Raw genomic sequence first — 20948 nt, forward strand, 5'->3', positions numbered from 1 at the left:
AAATATCAAATGATTATAATCGCTATAAAATTCTATATAATTCCCACTGTTCTCAGGGAGCAGATGTTCCTACAGTCTACTTTTGTATTTGCTTGGATGTGGTCGTGTATGAATACAGCAGGTACAGTACATTCACTCAGTACTAATGCGATTCACATTGCTATGTGATCAACTTTGTGCTGTGCAGCACCTACATATTATGTATGTTTGAGATGTGTACTTATGGCTTTATGCCAACATAAACCCAGAGAGTCCTATGTTTGCAGTATTCATGTACTATCTCATCTCAGTGCTCATTCGTGGTCGGCACCAACTGCATAGTTGAGTAGCCATCTAAAATAGAAGAGACTTGAAGCGTGGTTAAGCGCTCAGGCCTTGGACAAAGTCCCATTGCATGCACAAGTACAAAGCAGACGTGTTTTTTTTTTTCTCTCTCTCTTTTCGCTGTTCAACCTGCTAACCGCAACACAGGAAGGCAGATTAGACAGGCAGGAAGGAGCTGCAGCATGAAACAGTGTCTCCAGCAGTAGTACTGACTAGTTGATGAAGCTGCTGTGTATTTGTGACTCATTTAATTTGCTCACTAGTCCTCAACTAGATATCACTCCTTAGAGATTCCTCCAAATTCACACTTGAAATTGTCCTACACCTGCTTTCGTGAAAATTATGGCGTAACCACATGCCTTTGTGGGCAGCATTTTACATCCGTTGACAACTTCAGTAAAGCCCATGGTGAGTTACCTAAGTTTTGTTTACTGGACACTGCACTTTATATGTTTAACCTTCACAGCTACAGTTTCTAAAACTGACAACAGCCATAAACTTTAACTTTCCATCTTGATCTTGAGTTTGTATCTGCTCCAGGCCAATGAAAATGGAATAAAATAAAGATCCTCAACAGACTTTAACTCACATTGCCACAAGCTACAATACATTTCTGACACATACTGGCACATCATAATTAATATGTTTTATTTAATTTCCAACTGATCTGTCTTTTGATTTCTTTCTTTACAGTTACTTGTGTTTTACTTGTTGCTGATGATAATTATTATTACAGTTATTTTACTGTTTGACACTCTCCCCAACACATTTCTACAGTACTATTAGGGCGTAAACTTATTGTCGCGAGTTCATCTCATGGTTTTGAATAGGCTTCCTTTGAGAGAAGTGACGTGATCAGAAACAAACCACACAGGAAGGCATTTGCCATTTCCCGTTTGTCTCAGTGAAACATAATTTAAATTCATGTTTGCTGCACTTTCACTGCAGTTTTGCTAATATCCTGTGATATGAAATCATACTAATAATAAACCTTATTTATATACCACATTTAAATAGATGCAATACAATGTTCTTTGCAAATGTGATAAATATGCGAGGGAAGATACAGTAGATCCTAGTTAGAATGAAGTAGGATGTGTTTGTTTTTCTTTTAAAAGCTAAGAAATGCATAGTCTGGTCCAGAGTCTCGGTGTGAACTAATTACTGCATCATTGTATTCATCAGCAACAGCTAAACTAAGAGTCAGCAGAACAGTGACCTGTAAAAAAAACCTTTCTGACTGTGAAATGTGAAGTGTGTGGAGGTCATTAATGTAATTTTAATCAAGGCTGTGAAATAATATAAAATTCAATAAGAAGCACCTTAAAGGCCCTGCACACTCAATGTCACCCCAACAGGTATGGGGGAAAAAGGTCTATATAAGAAAGCCAGATTAACATTTTTCAAATATAGAACTAGAGCCAATGAAATTTGACAAAACCAGTTTCTCAAGTAATTCTTGAGTAATTTTCTCAAAAACATCAAGGTGGTTGGCCTGAGGTAATTATTGTTAAAGAGGCCATACCATGCTCATTTTCAGGTTAATACTTTTATTTGGGGGTCCTACTAGAATAGGTTTACATGCTTTAATGTTCAAAAAAACACATTATTTTTCTCATACTGTACATTGCTGCAGTACCACTATTCACCCTCTGTCTGAAACGCTCCGTTTTAGCTCCCTAAAAGGCCCAGTCTACTCTGACTGGTCAGCTAGCCCACTCTGTTGTGATTGGTCAACCGCTTAGAACATGCGTCGGAAAAGTCACGCCCCTTAGAATAACCAGATTTCTGATGCTTCCTGATCAGCTAGAAACACCGCTGTAGCTATGGTAACCATGACAGGGGGGGCTTAGGCTGAAATACAAACAAGGCGTTTTATACAAGTCAGGAGCAGTGTTTTCTGTGAGAGACCGTGACTCCCTAAGGCGTGGACTTTGGGCTTTGTAACTTTGCAAACCTTTTACACACACAAAAAAAGCTGTATAACACTAAAGGAAAGCGAAAAACCCAAAAAGCATAGTATGGCCGCTTTAATTCGTGTTACTGATGTCAAATATCCTCCTTAATCTGATGGCCCTAACCATAAAACTGAGCGGTACTATAAATCGCTCTGATTAAGAGCATCTATCATGTCTAGTAAATGAATATAGATTCTCAGTACATATGCAGAAAGCTAAATAGCTATCTGTTCATCAAATCTGCCTCAGTGAAATTCAAAATATATCTTAACATTATCAGTGAAAGCTTTAGAACAAATTGTTCTGTACACTAGTAACACCTTAATACACAATATAGTAAATTAATTAGCATTAATTAGACTAGGGAAGACATTTTTGGAAGATATTGAGGCCTCCGTTAATTTCTTCACCTACCTTCATCACGGCCTGTCATGCCCAATTTATGGTAGTTGCACATTGGAAGTAATGTTGTTTTGTATTGCGTAGACACAAACAGGAACGTCTGAGGGCAGAAATTTTCAAGCTTTCTCATGGAGAGGAAGGCGCACTACGATTCTATCCTGGACCGAAGCAAACGCATTATGTGGCAGGACAACTGCTATGTGGATCTTCAGTCCACGTCCTGCTCCATCTCTTCACACGCAGAAACAGAGGGTAAGAGTTTCTTTAACAGGTTCATCATGTCTCTCATGCACTGTTGACTTTGGAGTGGTTAATGTCAGAAGCTGCTTTCCTGTGTTTCCCAAAACTCTTCTACCCATTTAACCTTTCTTTTTTATTAATTTAGAGCAAACAAGTATGTAGGACCATAGACAGAGACCAGTGCAAAAAACAATTACAAAAGAAAAACATATGATCTCCAATCCTATTATACTGAAGATCAATCTTCAGATCTGAAACTAATCTTTAGTTTCTTTGACATTATCGTCCATGTCGCACACATCATATTCACATTCTACTGTTCTTATCATGAATGTTAAGATACGGAGGTGAGATTAGAGCCTTATCAGCAAACCAACAGTTGAAGACTTTTTTCATCATCAGGAGGAGGCGGATTATTTTGTGGTGATGTTTGGTGACACTGAGTCTGGTGGGGATTTGAAGGCAATGGGTGAAAACTGTCTGAAGCCTCTGCAGCAGAGGACTTGTGGGAAAATCAAAGGACCAGCTTGCTCAGTCAAAAGGCAAAAAAGCGGGGGTAGTTAAAGTTGTGTAATAATAACATCAAACGGGAGACTGATGTCAACTTTTTCAAAGACCTAATTGGTTGGAATATATTTTACTTTTAACTGTTTGCCGACAAGTTTAATTTAGACGTTGTAGATTTCTTTCACATTGATGTGGGAGTTTTTAAGTTGTTTTCAGAGAACTGAATTAGGGTTGTGTTCATACTCAAAGTTTCCTGCGGTGGTCCACTCCCGCTGAATTATGCTCCTCTATCATAATAGGAAATGTAGTGTATACACTCACATTTCATTTTTAGGGTAAACAATGGCAGATGCAGCTACTACACTCAAAGTAAGCCATACATTTTATGAGAAATCTATTGTTTGTGACTGTCGCCTAGTTACTATTAATCACTAGTTATGACATACCGCTTACCACGTCCGCTCACCAGTTTCCTGGGGGAATCCCTGATACTGATCAGGAAGCTTACAGGTGTTGGAAATTAATTTGGTCTTTATCAAGAATTAGGAAATGGAAAATGTCAAAAATGCTTGTATGGTTCTTTTGGAAACACTTACATGGACATTTGCCAGTTTGCATGCCAAGGAGTGCTTTTTAATTTACTCACAGAGGGTGGAGAGTCTTTCTTTGCTTGAATATCCCCAGGAGATTTTAGGGATATTGATGTCACCTTAGACAAAACAAATGTTCCTGGCAGATTCTCTCATTTTTCAGGTTTGTATAGCTTTAAATTCAAGAATCTGAATCTGTGTTTGATTTAAATTGGATTATTAGTGAAGCAGGTAGATGAACAGTCTAGAGAATTGTTTATGTCCAGTTCTATTTTCTCCCAATTTTGCTGAAAACTTCTTACTTTTGACATGTTTAAATGCCAGCTGGATATTTTCGGATGGATTATTGAAGACATGCTAAAAACAAACTAAAAACATCATGATCTGAAATTGTGATGAGTAAATTTGTACTGTTAAGTGAAGATTGAAAAGGCTGGGGAGAGATGTGGGTACTTTCTTTTTTTGGGGTAGGGCGTGTGCATGTGTTTCACAAGCACTGATGATAATTGCTATTCATAGTAATTGCTGCAGAAAGCTTAAAGCAAGCTGGAATTGAAGATTTGTCATTACTGTTCCAGGGGGTTAAATTTAGGTCTCTACCACTGATTAAATTGTCTTTTGGAGTTTGAAAAAAAAAAGTAAAATCCTGAACTCTCCTTGTTTGGGTTAATATGTTTAACTGGCTGTTGTACAGTATGTTAAGTGTTTGGCATACTGCTTGAATTGCTTCATACCTCACTCTTGGGTAGAATGTGGATTAAGGTATACAAATGCAATTCATTATATGCAACAAAAAAGTGCTTACAAATATGACTATCCACAAAACACCAACATTATTCTATAAAACAAAACAAAAATTGATAGGTGAGGTGAAAAGTGCAAGAGTGCTGTGTAATGGATCACTGTTTTTTGCAGGGACAGTACTCAACGAGGCGAGCCTATCAGATTAAATCAGATCGAAGGTAAGAGTGCAAGGAACACTGATTAATGATAAAAAAATACCCATAAGTGTACCGACAGATCAGATCAAAGAAAATGTGGTAGGAGCAAAAGTGAACGCCTGAAAACCACTCGTAATGGCGAGAAATATGATATGCCTGTCAGTAATGTTGATTTTTGATGAAGAAAGACTACCGTCCAAAGTATATATTGGATATATGAGCTACAAGGTCAGGCCTTATGTCCCCCCACCATTGAGATGCTTTACATGCCAAAAGTATGGGCATGAAGCAGCAGTGTGCAAAGGCAAACAAAGATGTGGGAGGTGTGTCGTGAACATGAATACAGAAAATGTGAAAGAGGAACTAAGCTTAAGCGCTGCAACTGTGGAGGGGAACACAGCTCTGCTTACAGGGGATGCAAGGTCAGTAAAAGAGTGGCAGAAGTAGAGTGGCTTCTCATGGGATTACATATGCCGAAGCAGCTAAGAAAGTAGACAGACAACACTAAGCCAGTTAGTACAGAGAGCAACAAAATGATACGGTGTGAGGGATGTAGCAAAGTAAAGGAAGACACACTGATTGTGGGGAAACACAAGTTTATATTGTTCATTGTTGATGTTATAAACTGTTCTGCACAAACAGATAAGAAGACAGAAAAGATCAAAATAATAGTTAAATCAGCAGCATGGTCAGGAATTTACATTCTACAAGATAAACCTAATATAATATGCATACAAGAAACATGGATGAGACCGCAGTGGGATTTCGTAATACAGGGTTATATAGCAATTAGGAATGATAGGAAGATTGGGAAAGGTGGTGGTGTGGCAACATTTGTGCGGGATGGGACGAGGTTTAATCTGATTAATTTAGGGAAAGAACACGAATCAATAGTGGTTAAGATCTGGGCAGGAAAGGATGAATTAGCAATAATTACTAATAATAATTACTACTATAACCCATGTAATAGGTTGTGCCTTGATACATTGGACATTGTGGTTGGGCAGGTTATGGTGTGGAGACGCACATAACACACTGTGGGGGAGTAAGAAAACAGATGCAAATGGTTTAATCATAGAGGAATTCATAGAGGTTGAGGTATTAGTACGTGTGAATGATGGGAGAGGTACCTGGTATAGCAGTGCTCAAAATAAGGAAAGCGCAATCGAACACTAGCGTCAAATGAAATGGCGGGTATCACAACCTGGGAGGTGTTTAGTAAATCACCAGTGGGAAGTGATCATCATACTATAAAAATTAAGGTTGGATTAGAAGTACACCAAGAAAGGGAACTGAAGATACTATGATGGAAATTAGACAAAGCAAATTGGGACACATTTCAAACACTGAAGGGGACAAGGGAAGGTTTTGCTTTGCTTTTACTTAGAAGATATATCAGATGGGGATGAATTCAATAAAGAGTTGGTTGCAGTCATTATACAGATGGCAAAACAATACCACATGGAGCAGAGGTAAAAAGAGTGATGGTACACTCTTTTTGGTGGGATGAAAACTGTAGGAAAGCTGTAAAAAGAAGGAATAGGGCATTTAGACAGTTAAAAAAACATAATTCATTAGAAACATTAATTCAGTCCAAAAGATCACAGGCAGTAGTTCGGAAGACTATAAGAACAACTAAACGTGCATATTGGAGGCAATATTGTAATAGAATAGGGAGAGAGACACAGCTGTCTGATATATGGGGAATGATTAGAAGAATGAGTGGAATTAGGAGAAACAAAATAATACCAATATAGAAAAGGCAGAACTTCTGACAGAAACATTAGCAAAAGCTCCCAGTTCAGAAAATCAGTAAGAGCTACACAGTGTAGGGACAATATTCTTGCGCAGAATACATGTGTAAATGTAAAAAAAAAAACTACCACAAGAGAAAGATTAGACTTAGACTTTCAGTTTGTTTGAATTAAAGAGGGCTATTTCAAATACGCAGCAATCATTACCAGGAAAAGACTGCATTTGCTACAGGATGTTAGCTCATATGGACAGCAGTGCTTGTAGTATTAAGATTGTTTGATAAAGTTTGGGACACAGGAAAAATTCCAGTTGCATGGAATCAGTCAACCATTGTACCAATTTTGAAACCTGCAACCATTGCAGGACAATAGAGGTAAGAGTAGGTACAGAGTACTCAAGAGTTTTCAAAGTTGAGAATGGAACCCCGCAGGGCAGTATTTGCAGTCCAGTTTTATTTAACATCATCATTAATGATATCTTTGATCAAGTTGAGAAAGGGATAGGGAAATCGCTGTTTGCAGATGACAGGGCCTTATGGATAAGGGGTCGAAATCTAAGATATATACAGAAGAAAATGCAGGCTGCAATTGAGACGGTGGAGCAGTTGGCAAATAAGTGGGGTTTTAAGTTATCCGTAGCAAAGACACAAGTGATATGTTTTTCTAGATGTCATAAAGCAATAGACTTGAAACTATATGGCCAAACACTTGAGCAGGTGAATGTGATAAGGCTTCTAGGAGTATTGTTTGATGAAAAGCTGACTTGGAGGCAGCACATCGATAAAGTAAAAGACAAGTGTAAAAAGCTCAACAATCTCTTAAGGTGCCTGTCAGGACGAGACTGGGGAGCAACCAGAGCAGCATTGTTGAGTGTATACCAGGCCCTTATGAGAGCTACATTGGATTATGGATGTGTAGCTTACATGTCAGCTGCAGAGAGTCACCTTTATAAGCTGGATGTGGAGCAGGTGCAAGGACTAAGAATGGCTATATGTGATGCCTATAGTAGATTTTAATATACAGCAACAACTGAGGAAGAAATTGGAACAGGAATCTGCTGGGAGGATAGCACAAAATTACACTGAGCAGCACTTTGCAGATAAGTTGGTGATATTTACAGCTGGTTCTAAAGACCCTGAGAGTGGCCCTACAGGAGCTGCACTGTTCATACCACAATGTGAAGTAGCTATTAAGAAAAAAAACACAGATCACTTATCAGTATATACAGTTGAGCGCCTAGCTATTTTGATAGCTTTGCAATGGTTAGAAGAAACAACAAAATAATGCACTAATTGCATCTGATAGTTGGGCAGCACTCACAAGTATTAAATCTGTGAAATGAAGCAGACAAGACCTTCTTTTTGAAATTCCATCCAATAGTTGTTGAGACATTTCACTCAAAACCACAAATGTGAACTTCATGGTGATGCTGGAGTAGAAGTCAGGGGATCACTAAAGTCAGTGGGATTCATCATGAATATCTGTATCAAAATTTTGTGCCAGTCCATCAACTGGATGTTTATATGTTTTACAGAATAAGTGAACATTTTGACCTGCTGGTTACATTAGAGGGAAAGTCAGGGGATTTGTAAACACACAACATCTATTGCATGTGTGTCCATCCTGGAAGAGGGAGCCCTCCTCTGTTGCTCTTACTGAGGTTCCATTTTGTTTTCCCTGTTAAAGGGTTTTTTGGGGGAGTTTTTCCTTATCTAAATCAAGGGTGCACCACATAGAGGGTGTCGTATGCTGTACAGATTGTAAACCCCCTTGAGGCAAATTTTTGATTTGCTATATAAATAAGATTTACTTGCCCTGACTTGATCACCAAAGTTGTCATCAAGTGGGGATCACGAACATCTGTACAAAATTTCATTGCAATGCATCCAGTAGTTGTTAAGATATTTCAGTCTGGACCAAAGCGTTGGCTGACAAAGAGACAGACATAGCGTGGTTAAAAAGAATAGAGAGGGGTTGGAATAGGATTAAGAAAGGTGTGTGTTATAGGGGGGATGATCAACATACAGGTTTTACAGAACAAGGCATCAAATGAAGGGGTTGAACCTGACCATACATATGAAATTCATAGTAAAGATTAAGATTAGGGAAGGAAAAGAGAAATGAAAAAGAAGAACAGACTTATTAATAGACTTGTCCAAAATTACAGGTGTTGTGCAACTTGATTGCCCAACAGAAGAACAAAAATGTAAATTTATAAAAAGACAACATATATGAATGAAATATTGTCCTCTGGTGCACATAATAAGAATGACCAGCATCACTCCCATAATAAATTGCCATCAGTATTTAGTTTTCAGAACTCTCTGTAATGAAGTCAAAAAGACAAAAATGAAGAGATGAAAACATGCTCTTCTTTTACGGCAGTGTGTTTTCCTCAAAAACCCTTCAAAAAGGGTTGTTCTAGCTCAAGAAATTGTCTTTGTTAATTATCACTTGATAATCTCATTGTAATTTCTTAAGAATTTTCTTCGCCCTCTGTTTTTTTTTTTAGATCTTTGCTGGGTCCAAAAGCATCAAGACCAGCTGCAACGCTTCAGTACGACCTCCTTCCTGGAGGGGATGTTAAGCCACCTGAGAAAGGTGGATTTGCTTAGTTCAGCTGAGGAGACCAAGATCAGGGAAGCGGGCAAGCTCCAGGACCAGGTTAACATGCTCACAACTACTGTCACTGGCAAGGACACTCAAGGGTCTGACGCCCTCCGGGGCTTCATAGAGAGCTCAGATTCTCAGGTAGCCCAGCTCATCATAAACCACGGTAAGGGGTATGAAATGGTATTTGCTCTCTGTGTTGGTCTTTCTTTTAAAGGGTGAAGAAAAAATTACTCTCAGTAAATAGTCTAGGCATCTGGTAGCTCAGGTGACAGAGCAGATCATCCAGTAATAGCTGGGATGGTGGTTTGATTCTTTAATCCTCTTAACAGCATGTCAAAGTGTCATTAACCAAGATGTTGAGCCCCAAACTGCTCCTGATGAGTTGTTCAGTGCTGTGTTCAGTGTATGAATGTGTGCGTGTAAATGTAACACATTGGAAAGCACTTTTCTCTTGAGATAAAAGCGCTATATAAACGCAATCCATTTCCTGTTTGAATATAAACGGACCTTTCTAGTCTTCCAACCGCTCAAAGCACTTTACACTACATGTCATTCAGCCACTGATGGCAGGTGGCAACGGCACAGCAGTAGAAAGAAACTAATTATTCACACATTTTGGGTTCATTATCTTGCCCAAGGACACTTCGGCATGTGGGCTGTGGAAAGCCGGGATCAAACCACCAATCTTCCGATTAGAGGACAACATGCTCTACCTCTACAGCCACCACAAGGTCTTGGTAATCAAGACGATAACCTGAGCTAATTTCCTTTTCTGCAGATCCCATGGTGAAGGAGCATAAAGAGGTGCTGTTACGGCGATATGAACAATACAGAGACAGAGATTCAGTCAGCTGCCCCAAACTGAACATCTCCTCAAGAACTTTACTTTTGGTTGATGGACTTTCCGACCTCCAGCAAAAGGAACATGACTTAATGCAGGTGGGGGTGACTCGAGGAAGGAAAAGAAATCATCTCAGACAGCTGGGGCAGGCCAAACTGTTGGAGCCCCTGACCCGGGTCAGTTTACCTCCCAGGGTCTCCCTCACAGTCGGGGTGGCTGGTATTGGCAAGACAACCTGGGTCCGACACTTCATCAGACAGTGGAGCCAAGGGGCCATCTGCACAGATGTGAGCTTCGTCTTGCCTTTCACTTTTTGCGAGCTGAACTCATTAGAGAAACTTTCTGCTGAGAGGCTGGTGAAAATGGCTTTTCCTCATTTAACAGACCCCAGTCTGGTCTTGAGTAGCTCCTGCCGCACACTGCTCATACTTGATGGTTTGGACGAATTCCGCTGCACTTTAAATTTCTCTGATGCAGCTCCTTGCAACGACCCAAAGAAAGAAGTGTCCATTGATGATCTTGTTACTAACATCATCCGGGGGAATCTGCTCCCTGACATAGCAGTATGGGTGACTTCCAGGCCAGGAGTGGCCGCACTCATCCCTGGAGGATTGGTTGACAGGGTGACTGAGATCCCAGGATTCAGCCCGAAGGACATCCGGCTCTTCCTAAACCACCACTACTCTGAGAGGGATTTTGCCAGTAAAATATGGGCGCACTTGGAGTCCCATAGGATTTTAATGGTGATGTGCTACATACCATGCATTTGCTGGATAGTAGCTGATACTCTGATGTACATCATGCAGAGTGGTACACCAGATAGCCTTCCAAGGACTTGTACTGAGCTGTATGCTCACTTTTGTTCCATGAAGGCAGAAGTAGGTGAACCAAGAGGCAGGGAGCCTGTAAAAATGGAGCAGCTCCATGGGAGCAATCGTAAACTGCTGGGAAATCTTGGACGACTGGCATTTTATGGGCTCCTCAAACACAAGTACACCTTCAGTGAGCAGGACCTCAGGGCCTATGGGATAGATCTACTGTTAACTCAGTGCAGTCTTGGTGCTGGAGTTCTTGTTCGGGAGGAGTCAGCCATGAACACAACATACCGGTTCACTCATTTGACTCTGCAGGAGTTTCTTGCAGCTACTTTCTACCATGTCTCCTCCAAGCGGGCCATCTTTGACTTGTTCTCAGAGAGCACCATGTCTTGGCCCAAGATCGGTTTCCAGAACCACTTTAGAAGTGCCTTTCAGCACTCACAACAGGCTGAAGATGGTCACTTGGATGTCTTTGTGCGCTTCTTGACAGGTCTGCTGTCCTCAGTGGCACAGAAACCTCTCGCTGGGCTTCTGGCCCTCGGGAAAGATGATGGCAATCAGAAGGCATGGGCAGCAGGGTTTTTACAAGGCCTCTTGGTCAGCGGGGGAGCTGTTGTGTCCCTACGTGCAGTCAACCTGGCTTATTGTTTACAGGAGCTGCAACACACAGAGCTGTTGCGGAGTGTAGAGGAAGATTTACAGCTTGGTAGCCTAGCAGGGAAGTTAACACGGGCTCACTGTGTTGTGCTGGGCTACCTGCTGCATGTGTCTCCAGAGTGCGGTGAACAAACCAACTTAACAGGCTCGCTGAACTACACAACAGTGAAATGTTTGCTCCCACAGCTGCTGTACTGCAGCCATCTCAGGTCAGCTCCCCAAAGCACTGTCTCCCAATAAACTAAAACTAAGGAGAAAGATTGAAGGGTGAAACTTATAACTTATCCACTCCACAGGTTAGAGAACAATCACTTCAAAGACGATGTCATGGAATTGCTGGGAAGCCTCCTGAGCGCCAAAGACTGCCATATCCAGGAGATAAGGTGAGATCTCACTTACTTTTCAACTCATTATTGAGGTAAAGATGAACTTAGCGGATTGCTCACATAAATGGTGAAACTTTTTAATTATGAGTTAGTGTCGGCCTTGTTGATTACAAGGTTGTAAGAGACAGTGATTATCATGGGGTAGTAGGATTGGTGCAATGATGATGAATGTGATTATCATTAATATTTTGTACCATATGATTTTAACCTCTTTTATACCCCCTCAGTTTGGCAGAGAATGCCATCAGCAACAAAGGTGCCAAAGCCCTGAGTCGAGCCCTCTTGGTAAACCGGACACTAACTTCTCTAAAGTGAGATCTGTTTGTTGCCTTTGACTGATTACAACTGAATTAAGTGAACGCACATAACCTTTTGAGTTTATAAAAGGAAGCTGGTGTGCTTCTCCTGCACTAAACTTAAGTTGGGTGCTCTGCCTAGAAAAACAGGCCATAACCCTTTATTTTCAAATGCTTTTATTTGGAATGAGATGAGAAATGAGAGATGGATGTGAAAGCATTCAGCAGTTGTGTGTGATACGTCATACATTACAACATATTCATTGCTGGCATTGGTTGATCGCAATATCTGTGAGTAATATTACTAAATCCATGTCAGAGCCGATTATGCTCTCATGTACCAGTGCGAGCTTAGAGCATCTTTGCTTGCTGGCAGCTTATAGATGATAGATGTTTTAAAATATTTTGGTAAACATACATTTGGTGAACATTTTTATAGCATGAATACTTTCTAGTCTGTGTAGTTTTATACCAAAGAATACCAAAAGTTCCACAATTGCACTCACTTGCAGCTATTTTGGAGAAACATATAATTCACTCTCAGATTTTGACTTATTACTTCAGAGTGGAGTGGTTTTCTGTAAATATTGGTCACCGAATTTCATTTGAGCATTTCTTTCAATAACAATTTTGTCTTATATACTGCAGCTTTAACAAGTAAAAGTCACAATTTGCTGCAATTCTTATGGTCTTTGTCTTCATATTTCACAGGCATATACATTGCTACATGGTGTTTCTGTTATGATTCTACATTGCTGTATATCATCTAACCACCTTTTTATAATTTAGTCTACGGAACAACAACATCGGCTCTAAAGGTGCAAAGTTCCTGGCAGAGGCTCTGAAAATGAACCAAGTCCTGGTATCAATCAAGTGAGTATAATTGCCATAGATTTTGGATTATACACACAGTGTTCCTACAAAATGTAATTGCTCAATTTCCCTAACCACTCATCAGCTTCCAGAACAATGCCATTGAGGAGGAAGGTGCTCAGGCCCTTGCAGAAGTACTGCAGTGCAACCGCAAACTGGTGTCTCTGAAGTGAGTTTTGTCTGACTTTCACTTGTCTGTTGCACATCCTGTGTATAGTATATGTCTGTGTCCATACTTATGATGTGGAGTTGCGAGTAAATTTTTCTTTCATGCATGTCATATTTCAGTATACAGAAGAATACGATTGGAGCAGGAGGGGCCAAAAGGATTGCAGATGCACTGAAGACAAACCGGACTCTCACAAAGCTGATGTAATCTTAAATTAATATATTCATTCACTATCCTGATCTTGATAACATCATACTGCATTTGGTGGATTAAAGACTACAAGTTATCTCTATGTTTTTCACTTTTTTTCCAGATTTATGTTGAGGTGTACAGTTTCTCACTAATAGACTAATAACTTGTTGCTTAATTTATTCATACAATAGGCTAAGCTTCATGTTAAGCTACATAAATAATACCATTGTTTGTCACAGAGCCTGTAATTTGGTCACATACTGAATGTCAAGATTAATGATTGTACTTTTTTCTTAATGTGTCCAGTCTATTTTTGTTCTTTTCTGCAGTCTTTGTAGCAACCAGCTTGGGGACAAAGGAACAATTGCTCTGGCAGAGGCTTTGACTGTCAACCACACTCTGCTCTCACTTGAGTCAGTACCTCCTGCACATAAGTGCATTGTAGCCTCTGCATTATCCATCACCTTCAGTTCTAAAAATCTAATGTTTATGTGTTTTAACATTGTGGGTCATTACACTTTGGTTCACATGCTGTGCAACAGCGATGCAGTTTGTCTTGCAAGTCATTCATTGCGCTTGTGTCTTTTGGCAGACTTCAGAGTAACTCAATTAGCAACAGGGGGATGACAGCCTTAACCAAAGCACTTAAGCTGAACCATGGCCTTGTCTCCTTGAAGTGAGTATTGAATTTGAAGCTTCTCAATTTTACCAGGTAGCTTTCCTGTAACAACCCAAAACTAATGTCATTCAGGACTTGATCCTGCAACAAAATATCTATAATCAAACTTAGTGATGTAATACTTTGGCTAAGACACCTCTGATCAGTTAATGAAAAGTGCCCCCTCATGTTTTCTTGACCTGAGTCAACCTTATTAGACTACAGCCAGTTCACACAGTAATAGTTTGACAATTTTGGAACTACATTATAACCTTTCTTAGAGTTAGATGAGAATATTGATACCACTCCCATACTTGTCAGGTAAATATAGAGGGCCTAAGTCTTGACGTCAAGTCTGGGCTAGCCTTTGTTCCACTAGCTTCTGTTACGCACTGCAAGCGCTCATTTAGCCTTTCTGTCATTGGTCTTTCTGACAAAATAAAACTGCGGTTTACTTTCCATATTCTAAGGCAAATTGGAATCCACTGCAGCACTTTCTATTATGTCTAAAGTTGAAACCTTCATGATTTTAACAAAGTTAAATAACATTAATTTGTTAGCATGCAAAACATTTACAAGCGGCAGCGAGAATAATTCCGTAACTTGTTTCGACCACCGACATTCTCTTCTAATGTCAGTTTTTAGCTGTAATTTCAGCTGTCTAAAACCTTTTACATGGTCATGGTTAACTAACTTATTTGAACCCAAACCATTTCCTTTTCCTGAACTGATTGATCTTTTCATCTAACTCTCAAAAAAGGGCGAATAAGCGTATTTCCCAAAATGTCTTTCCCAAAACTATTCCTTTAGGAAAAGTGCTACTAGATTTATAGTATTATTCTCTGTGCATGCTATATGTAAATAAATACTAGTTAAATATGAAATGTCATATGCACACGAGACTTCCTTGGCATTGAGATTGTTGGGAAAACTTTCTAATCCCTTCTTTCTGTTTTATGTATTTTTCCTTCTGCTCAGTTTAAGGGAGAACTCAATCGGGGTGGAGGGAGCAAAGAACATGGCCCACGCCCTCCGTGAGAACAGCTCTCTACAGGAACTCGAGTGAGTCATCTCATTAATAGCAGTGCATAGTGTAATGCCCCACAGAGGCATGGAAATACCTGACTGTTCAGAAAATGTCACTCCCCGGACTATGGGATGTCTCTCAAGGCTATTGTATGATGTAAAACTGTAAACCCCATGAGATTACTGTATGAACGCTGTGGCTGTTTGAAGAAATATGATGACATTCACAACTTAACATTCATGGTATTAATGAACTAATGAAGTTTTTATGATCATTTCTATAATCACCTTTGCCAAGTAAATTAAGTGTCATTTTCAAACTTCAAAGCCAGATTTTTTATCAGCTTGAAAGCAAACATATTGCAAAAGCAGTGATAGACTTAAAATTACACATAAAGTCTTTGACCCTCTACTATAACACCTAACTTGTGTATATCAGTGAACTATTCTGTCACTTTACTCTGTGACTGTTTGTACTATATTTACTGTGTATGTGTGTGTCTTTGTATTTGTGTGTATCTCAGTCTCACAGCCAACCTGTTGCATGATGAAGGGGTTCAGGCTATAGCTGGAGCAATCAAGCTTAATCAAGGCATCACCTCTTTGCAGTAAGTGTAATGCAAATGCATGCACACACAGACACACATGAGCCTGCGAGTAGACAGTCGAACTTAGCAATTAGCTGGTGGACATAGTGGAGCATTTAGAAGTTAAAGAACCAGATGGTTTTTTGAGAATTAGTGGAAACCAAAAACAGATAAAAACATTAATGTTGGACATATTTTTGTCACAAACATGACGTCAAATTAATACCATTTGCTGTGCCTGCTTGATATGTAAATTGCCTCTCTTTGCTAACATGTTCACCATATCAAAGGTTATAATATGTCAATGTTTACAGCTTGTTGGGCTGCCCCCAAGTGGTCAAAAAAATCTATTAATGCAGGTGTAAATTTCAGCCACACAATCACAGAACACAATTCTTTCATCACTAATGTTTACTTGCATTTATTGTTCAAGCTTGTGATATATAAAAAATTACATATGCAGTATTTGCGTCATAGTTGACCTTGTTCCTCTTTCTCTTTTTACAGTCTGCAGTGGAATTTCATCAAGTCCTCTGCCACTAAAGCTCTGGCCCATGCACTCTGCACCAATGCCACAATGCAGCTCTTGGAGTAAGGCCAATAGTTCAGACTTCTGCCATTGTCTGCCCCATTTCACCCTCCTCTTTTCCACATGCTCTTTTCTCTGTAATTAAATTGATCTCCCCAAAATTTCAAAGCTGTATTCTGTCAAGGAATCACATTACTGTGAGCAAATGATTAGCTGCAGGATTTTATCGACTGATCATGGTCTTATCAGCTGCTAAACCGTTACGTGAAATTTCAGCCACAGGGTTGTATTGTTGTTTATAATTGTCACTGTGTGTTTGTGTCTCCGTCTTTTGCTGCAGTCTACAGGAGAATGCTATTGGGAATGAAGGCGTCATTTTTCTTGCTGAAGCCCTGAAAACCAACACGTCTCTGTGTACATTATGGTTGGCATTACAATTTTTTTTTTGTTTTTTATAAGTTTTTATAAACATACATAGAAATATACATTCACATAAAAGTTGTGATTGAACAAAGTCTTTCTACATGTGTGACAATTTGTTGTTTTCTAATATTTTCCTGTGTGTTCACTGTTCTGTGTGCTGTCTCTTTAGTCTCCAGGGGGTCTCAGCAGGCACAAGGGGTGCCATTGCAATGGCAGAGGCTCTAATGACCAACCAAACCTTGCAAACATTAGAGTGAGTCCAAGCTGTGTCAAACTGTTCCTTTTTTATTTGACATTCAGCCATATACTGTATAATAATCGAGCTATTTAAATTTAAAACTCAATCTTTCTCCTCAGTAGTATTGCTGTTTTCTTTTTTTGAGTAACAGCTGATTGTATCCCAGTAACAGGCAATTTCCTTCTATTTCTCTGTCTGTCTGAAAAACCTTTACCTTCTCATTTGTCTGCTTTATAGAGTTGATATCTTTTGATTGGTCTATTTAAGCCTGACAAAACCAGCATCCATTTTAACTTGTCTAATTGTGGTCATGGCAAAGCTCCACTGGTGTTTACATTTCAAGTAGGCGGTACACTGCAGTAGATGGTCTTACCTTCACTGAGACATCAACATGAACCCTTCCTACACCTGTCAATATAAATGTGTCAATTGTTTATATCCTGGTAACTATCCCTTTAACATCTCTGGGTGTAGTAGACCACTGTGGGCAGTGTTGCAAATCAATTTACAGAACTGTTTTATGAATGTTGATATGATTTTTGAATCAGTGTGACATAATACATTGACTTATCAGGTATTGAATTTCCTGGATTGGATTAACTAAAATAGACCTTATTGTCTTGTTATTTTATCAATAAACACTTTTAGAAAGTGTACTACGCTTTTAATCATAATGGAGGGTCAGCTTCAGCCCAACAAGGTATTTTCTCATAGAGGGCAAAAAAGACAACAAAATATGCAATTACTTCCAACACAGCACAGAACAACACAGCAGAAAACAAAACAACCCAATAACACAACATAGAAGAATAGGCTTAAAATGTAGACAGAAAACTTTGTATAATGTTTCAGGCTTTCAAACACAAAACAACAAAAGAAACTATCTTATGAGAAAACACATTGTGAACTGAAGGCTGGTAGAACAGAACCTAATCCAGGAGAGGGGTGGGACTTCAGCTCTTGGTGAACCTCTCCAGTCTCCTCCAAATATGCAACGGACACAAGGCAGCTCATTGTGAAACTGTCAATTTCCTAGTCCTGGTGACGAGCCAATTTTTAAGATTGCACCCTGTGTTAAAACAACTCTAAAAGGAAGCAACATAAAACGAGAGTCTTCCTCCTTATTCAGTTGTGTTCTGATGCCTTTTGTCCCTAATCTCTATATTCTAATATAATAATAAGCTAATATATACTCTTGTATGTCTCTTTCATTGTCGATGCTGCCTGTGTTACAACACACCATTTATGCCATTTATGTACATCTGCTGTTGTGTTTTGTACTTAATGTTAGCACATTTTCCACCTTTTCAGTCTACGTGGGAACACTGTAGGGATGGAGGGATCGAAGGCTCTGGCTAACGCATTGAAAAGCAACAGAAGCCTCAAGTCTTTGAAGTAAGTCCTGACTGGAGCTTATCATGATCCACGTGAACCAAAATTTCAGTGTTTGCTCAGTTTAGAAGCATCTAACCTATCATTGCTGTTGACAGTAGGGACACCCTAATTACTGTTCTAGTTTGTTTCATACAGTCTGCTTTGATCACTGATCATAAGGCAGCAACCTCCTACAAGGCTGACAGCAGTGAGCCAACGTGTCTCACTACTCTACTCAACCAATGATCAAGCTTTATTCACCATGTTTGTTAACTAACAGTGACTGTTAGTTAAACATGTGAACTCTTAGTGCATTTAGCTGCAAGGTAGCTCCCAGGGATTCATATGTACTGGGCTTCCTGTTTGTTTGTGGGAACAAATCCATACTTAAATCACTGGACATTTGATTAAGAAAAATTATTTGTCTCTGTTTGCAGTCTTCAGGAGAACTCTCTCGGTATGGATGGAGCCATATTCATTGCAACGGCCTTGAAGGGAAACCACCAACTGACATACATCAAGTGAGTTGTCTTTTTTACACCTCTCCCATATTTTCTCTTACATAAATACATTTTACTGTCTGTGCATGTGTGTTTGTGTCACAGAGAGCAGCATTTCAAAGATGACTACTGTCATTCTGCTCATATTAAAAACGGACTGTCTGTTTCTGTGTTTCTGCAGTTTGCAGGGAAATGGCATTGGAGAATCTGGGGCAAAGGTCATATCTGATGCTATAAGAGCCAACGCTCCGGGCTGTGTGGTGGACATCTGACCAAGAACAGCTTCTGCTGAGGGGGGTCATACATGTAGCACAGAAATAACATTATGCAGTGTTTTCAGAAGTAGGTGTAAACTATGTAAATTACTACTGTAATTAACTCTAGCTGTATGTTGGTACTGAATATCACTCTGTAAGTGTTATAGTAGTTTCACTGTATTTTTATATAGATATTCACATATTTATTATGACATTATTATTGAAGTAGCAGTTGCCATAACGGATGAAAAAAATGTTTTTTTATGTAAAATACACTCAGCATCCATAATTACAGAGTGGAGCTGCATCCTTCTTTAGTTGTCCTTATTAAGATGTCATTCTGTACATTTGCTCTATTTGCACAAAATAATCTGGTGTATAGAAATAACATGGATAAAATGGACTCTGCCATTCACAAACAATTTTTACTGACACTCCTGCTGTTCTGACATTATAAGATTCATGATGATTGGCTTCATAACTTCTGGGCAATCTGTGTTGGCTATTTGATTTATTATGCTTACCTTACAGCAGCTGTAGAATACGGATATGACTCGATAGAGTATACGTTTTTATTTTTTCCAACACTTCTATACTTGTTGCAGTGGGCCATATAAATCTTTGGCTACACAACTGATTTGAAAAGGATCTTACTCTTTTTGTTTGTGTGTTTATAAATGCAAACAATTTTTTTATCATAATGAAGGGTGGCATTAAAGAGATTAAAGCAGAATAGGAAGGCATATCTTGAAATTCTAAAGAAGATGAGGGTCTATCCTTGCCAAATCATATTCACTAATGCCTTTGAGACCTTATTTCCTGAGCTGCTTTAGTATGTGCCCCAGTGCCAAGAAGCAAACAAAAGTAATTCAAATTTTGAATAATACTAATATCACTCATCTTATATATCAAACACAGAGGAGGAAATAATCAAACCATAGAACCATTTTTGTTCAATGTGGAATGGATCCTTCTCAGCCGGGTCCTCCTGACAAGCCACTGGATGTGTGGCACACATGTATGCCTATAACTGCCTGCTCATTTTCAATCTTCAGACAAGATAAAAGAAAGACCCAGAGGCCACCACAAGTTGATGTAATGCAATTAAGTGGCTTATGAAGCAGTGGCCTTCTCTTGGCAATGAGTTTGATATTCAGCCACTTCTTTTGCAGAATGGTTTAGATGTCTGAGCTGAGAGTGTTCACTGCTGCTGCAACATTTCTCTGGAACTCAGGACCAAACAATATAACCAATTATATTATTATATATTATATATAACCCCTTAGCATGGCTCTGATTTCCCCTCAGTGGAGTTTGTTTTATGGATTAAAGGTCTAGTTCTTCCATTTCCCCTTACAAATAACTGCTTAACAAGCTCAGCTGAATTATACACATATCAATATTTACATTGTGAACTTTATTAACTATTTATTGTTACTTGTGGGTCTTTAAAGAAAACAATGATCATGCATATGTGCTGCATTTAATGTTCATTGTGAGTTGTAAAGAAACAAGAGTCTACAGCATTGCTCTGTTGGGCTGTACCTAAACTAAATGCTAATATCAGCATGTAAACATGCTCACAATGACAGTGCTACCATGATGATGTTTAGCAGTTATAATTTTTGCCATGTTCACCATCTTATGCACCAATTCCCACACATTAAGTTCTTCTTTGCTGTTCTTTTTGACAGACAAACCTAAAGACTGTTGAGAAGCAGACAGAGGTTTTCATATACACAAACAGATGATCAGAGGCACATGTACATCCATTCATGCTGTATGGCTATATATC

General features: G+C 39.2%; 1 protein-coding gene across 3 annotated transcripts; it reads left to right on the forward strand.

Annotated features, from left to right (window-relative positions):
* Positions 1-53: 53 nt before the first annotated feature.
* nlrc3 (NLR family, CARD domain containing 3) lies at positions 54-19572 on the forward strand. 3 transcript variants are annotated; one of them, XM_044177955.1, is made up of 19 exons: positions 54-732; positions 2769-2936; positions 9229-9492; positions 10108-11854; positions 11942-12028; positions 12259-12342; positions 13117-13200; positions 13286-13369; positions 13489-13572; positions 13891-13974; positions 14154-14237; positions 15198-15281; positions 15770-15853; positions 16340-16423; positions 16702-16785; positions 16954-17037; positions 18334-18417; positions 18834-18917; positions 19078-19572. In XM_044177955.1, exons 2-19 carry the CDS (start codon positions 2813-2815, stop codon positions 19166-19168), a joined length of 3405 nt encoding a protein of 1134 aa, XP_044033890.1. In that variant the 5' UTR covers positions 54-732; positions 2769-2812; the 3' UTR covers positions 19169-19572. The 3 variants fall into 3 exon arrangements, 2 of the variants coding, with proteins under 2 accessions (XP_044033890.1, XP_044033891.1); XM_044177956.1 differs by lacking the exon at positions 54-732 and adding an exon at positions 4937-4983 and having other exon boundaries at positions 2805-2936; XR_006375896.1 differs by lacking the exons at positions 15770-15853; positions 16340-16423; positions 16702-16785; ... (2 more) ...; positions 18834-18917; positions 19078-19572 and having other exon boundaries at positions 13868-13974; positions 15198-15254.
* Positions 19573-20948: the final 1376 nt, after the last annotated feature.

This window comes from Siniperca chuatsi, linkage group LG20, assembly GCF_020085105.1.
Source record: "Siniperca chuatsi isolate FFG_IHB_CAS linkage group LG20, ASM2008510v1, whole genome shotgun sequence".
Classification (NCBI taxonomy): domain Eukaryota; kingdom Metazoa; phylum Chordata; class Actinopteri; order Centrarchiformes; family Sinipercidae; genus Siniperca; species Siniperca chuatsi.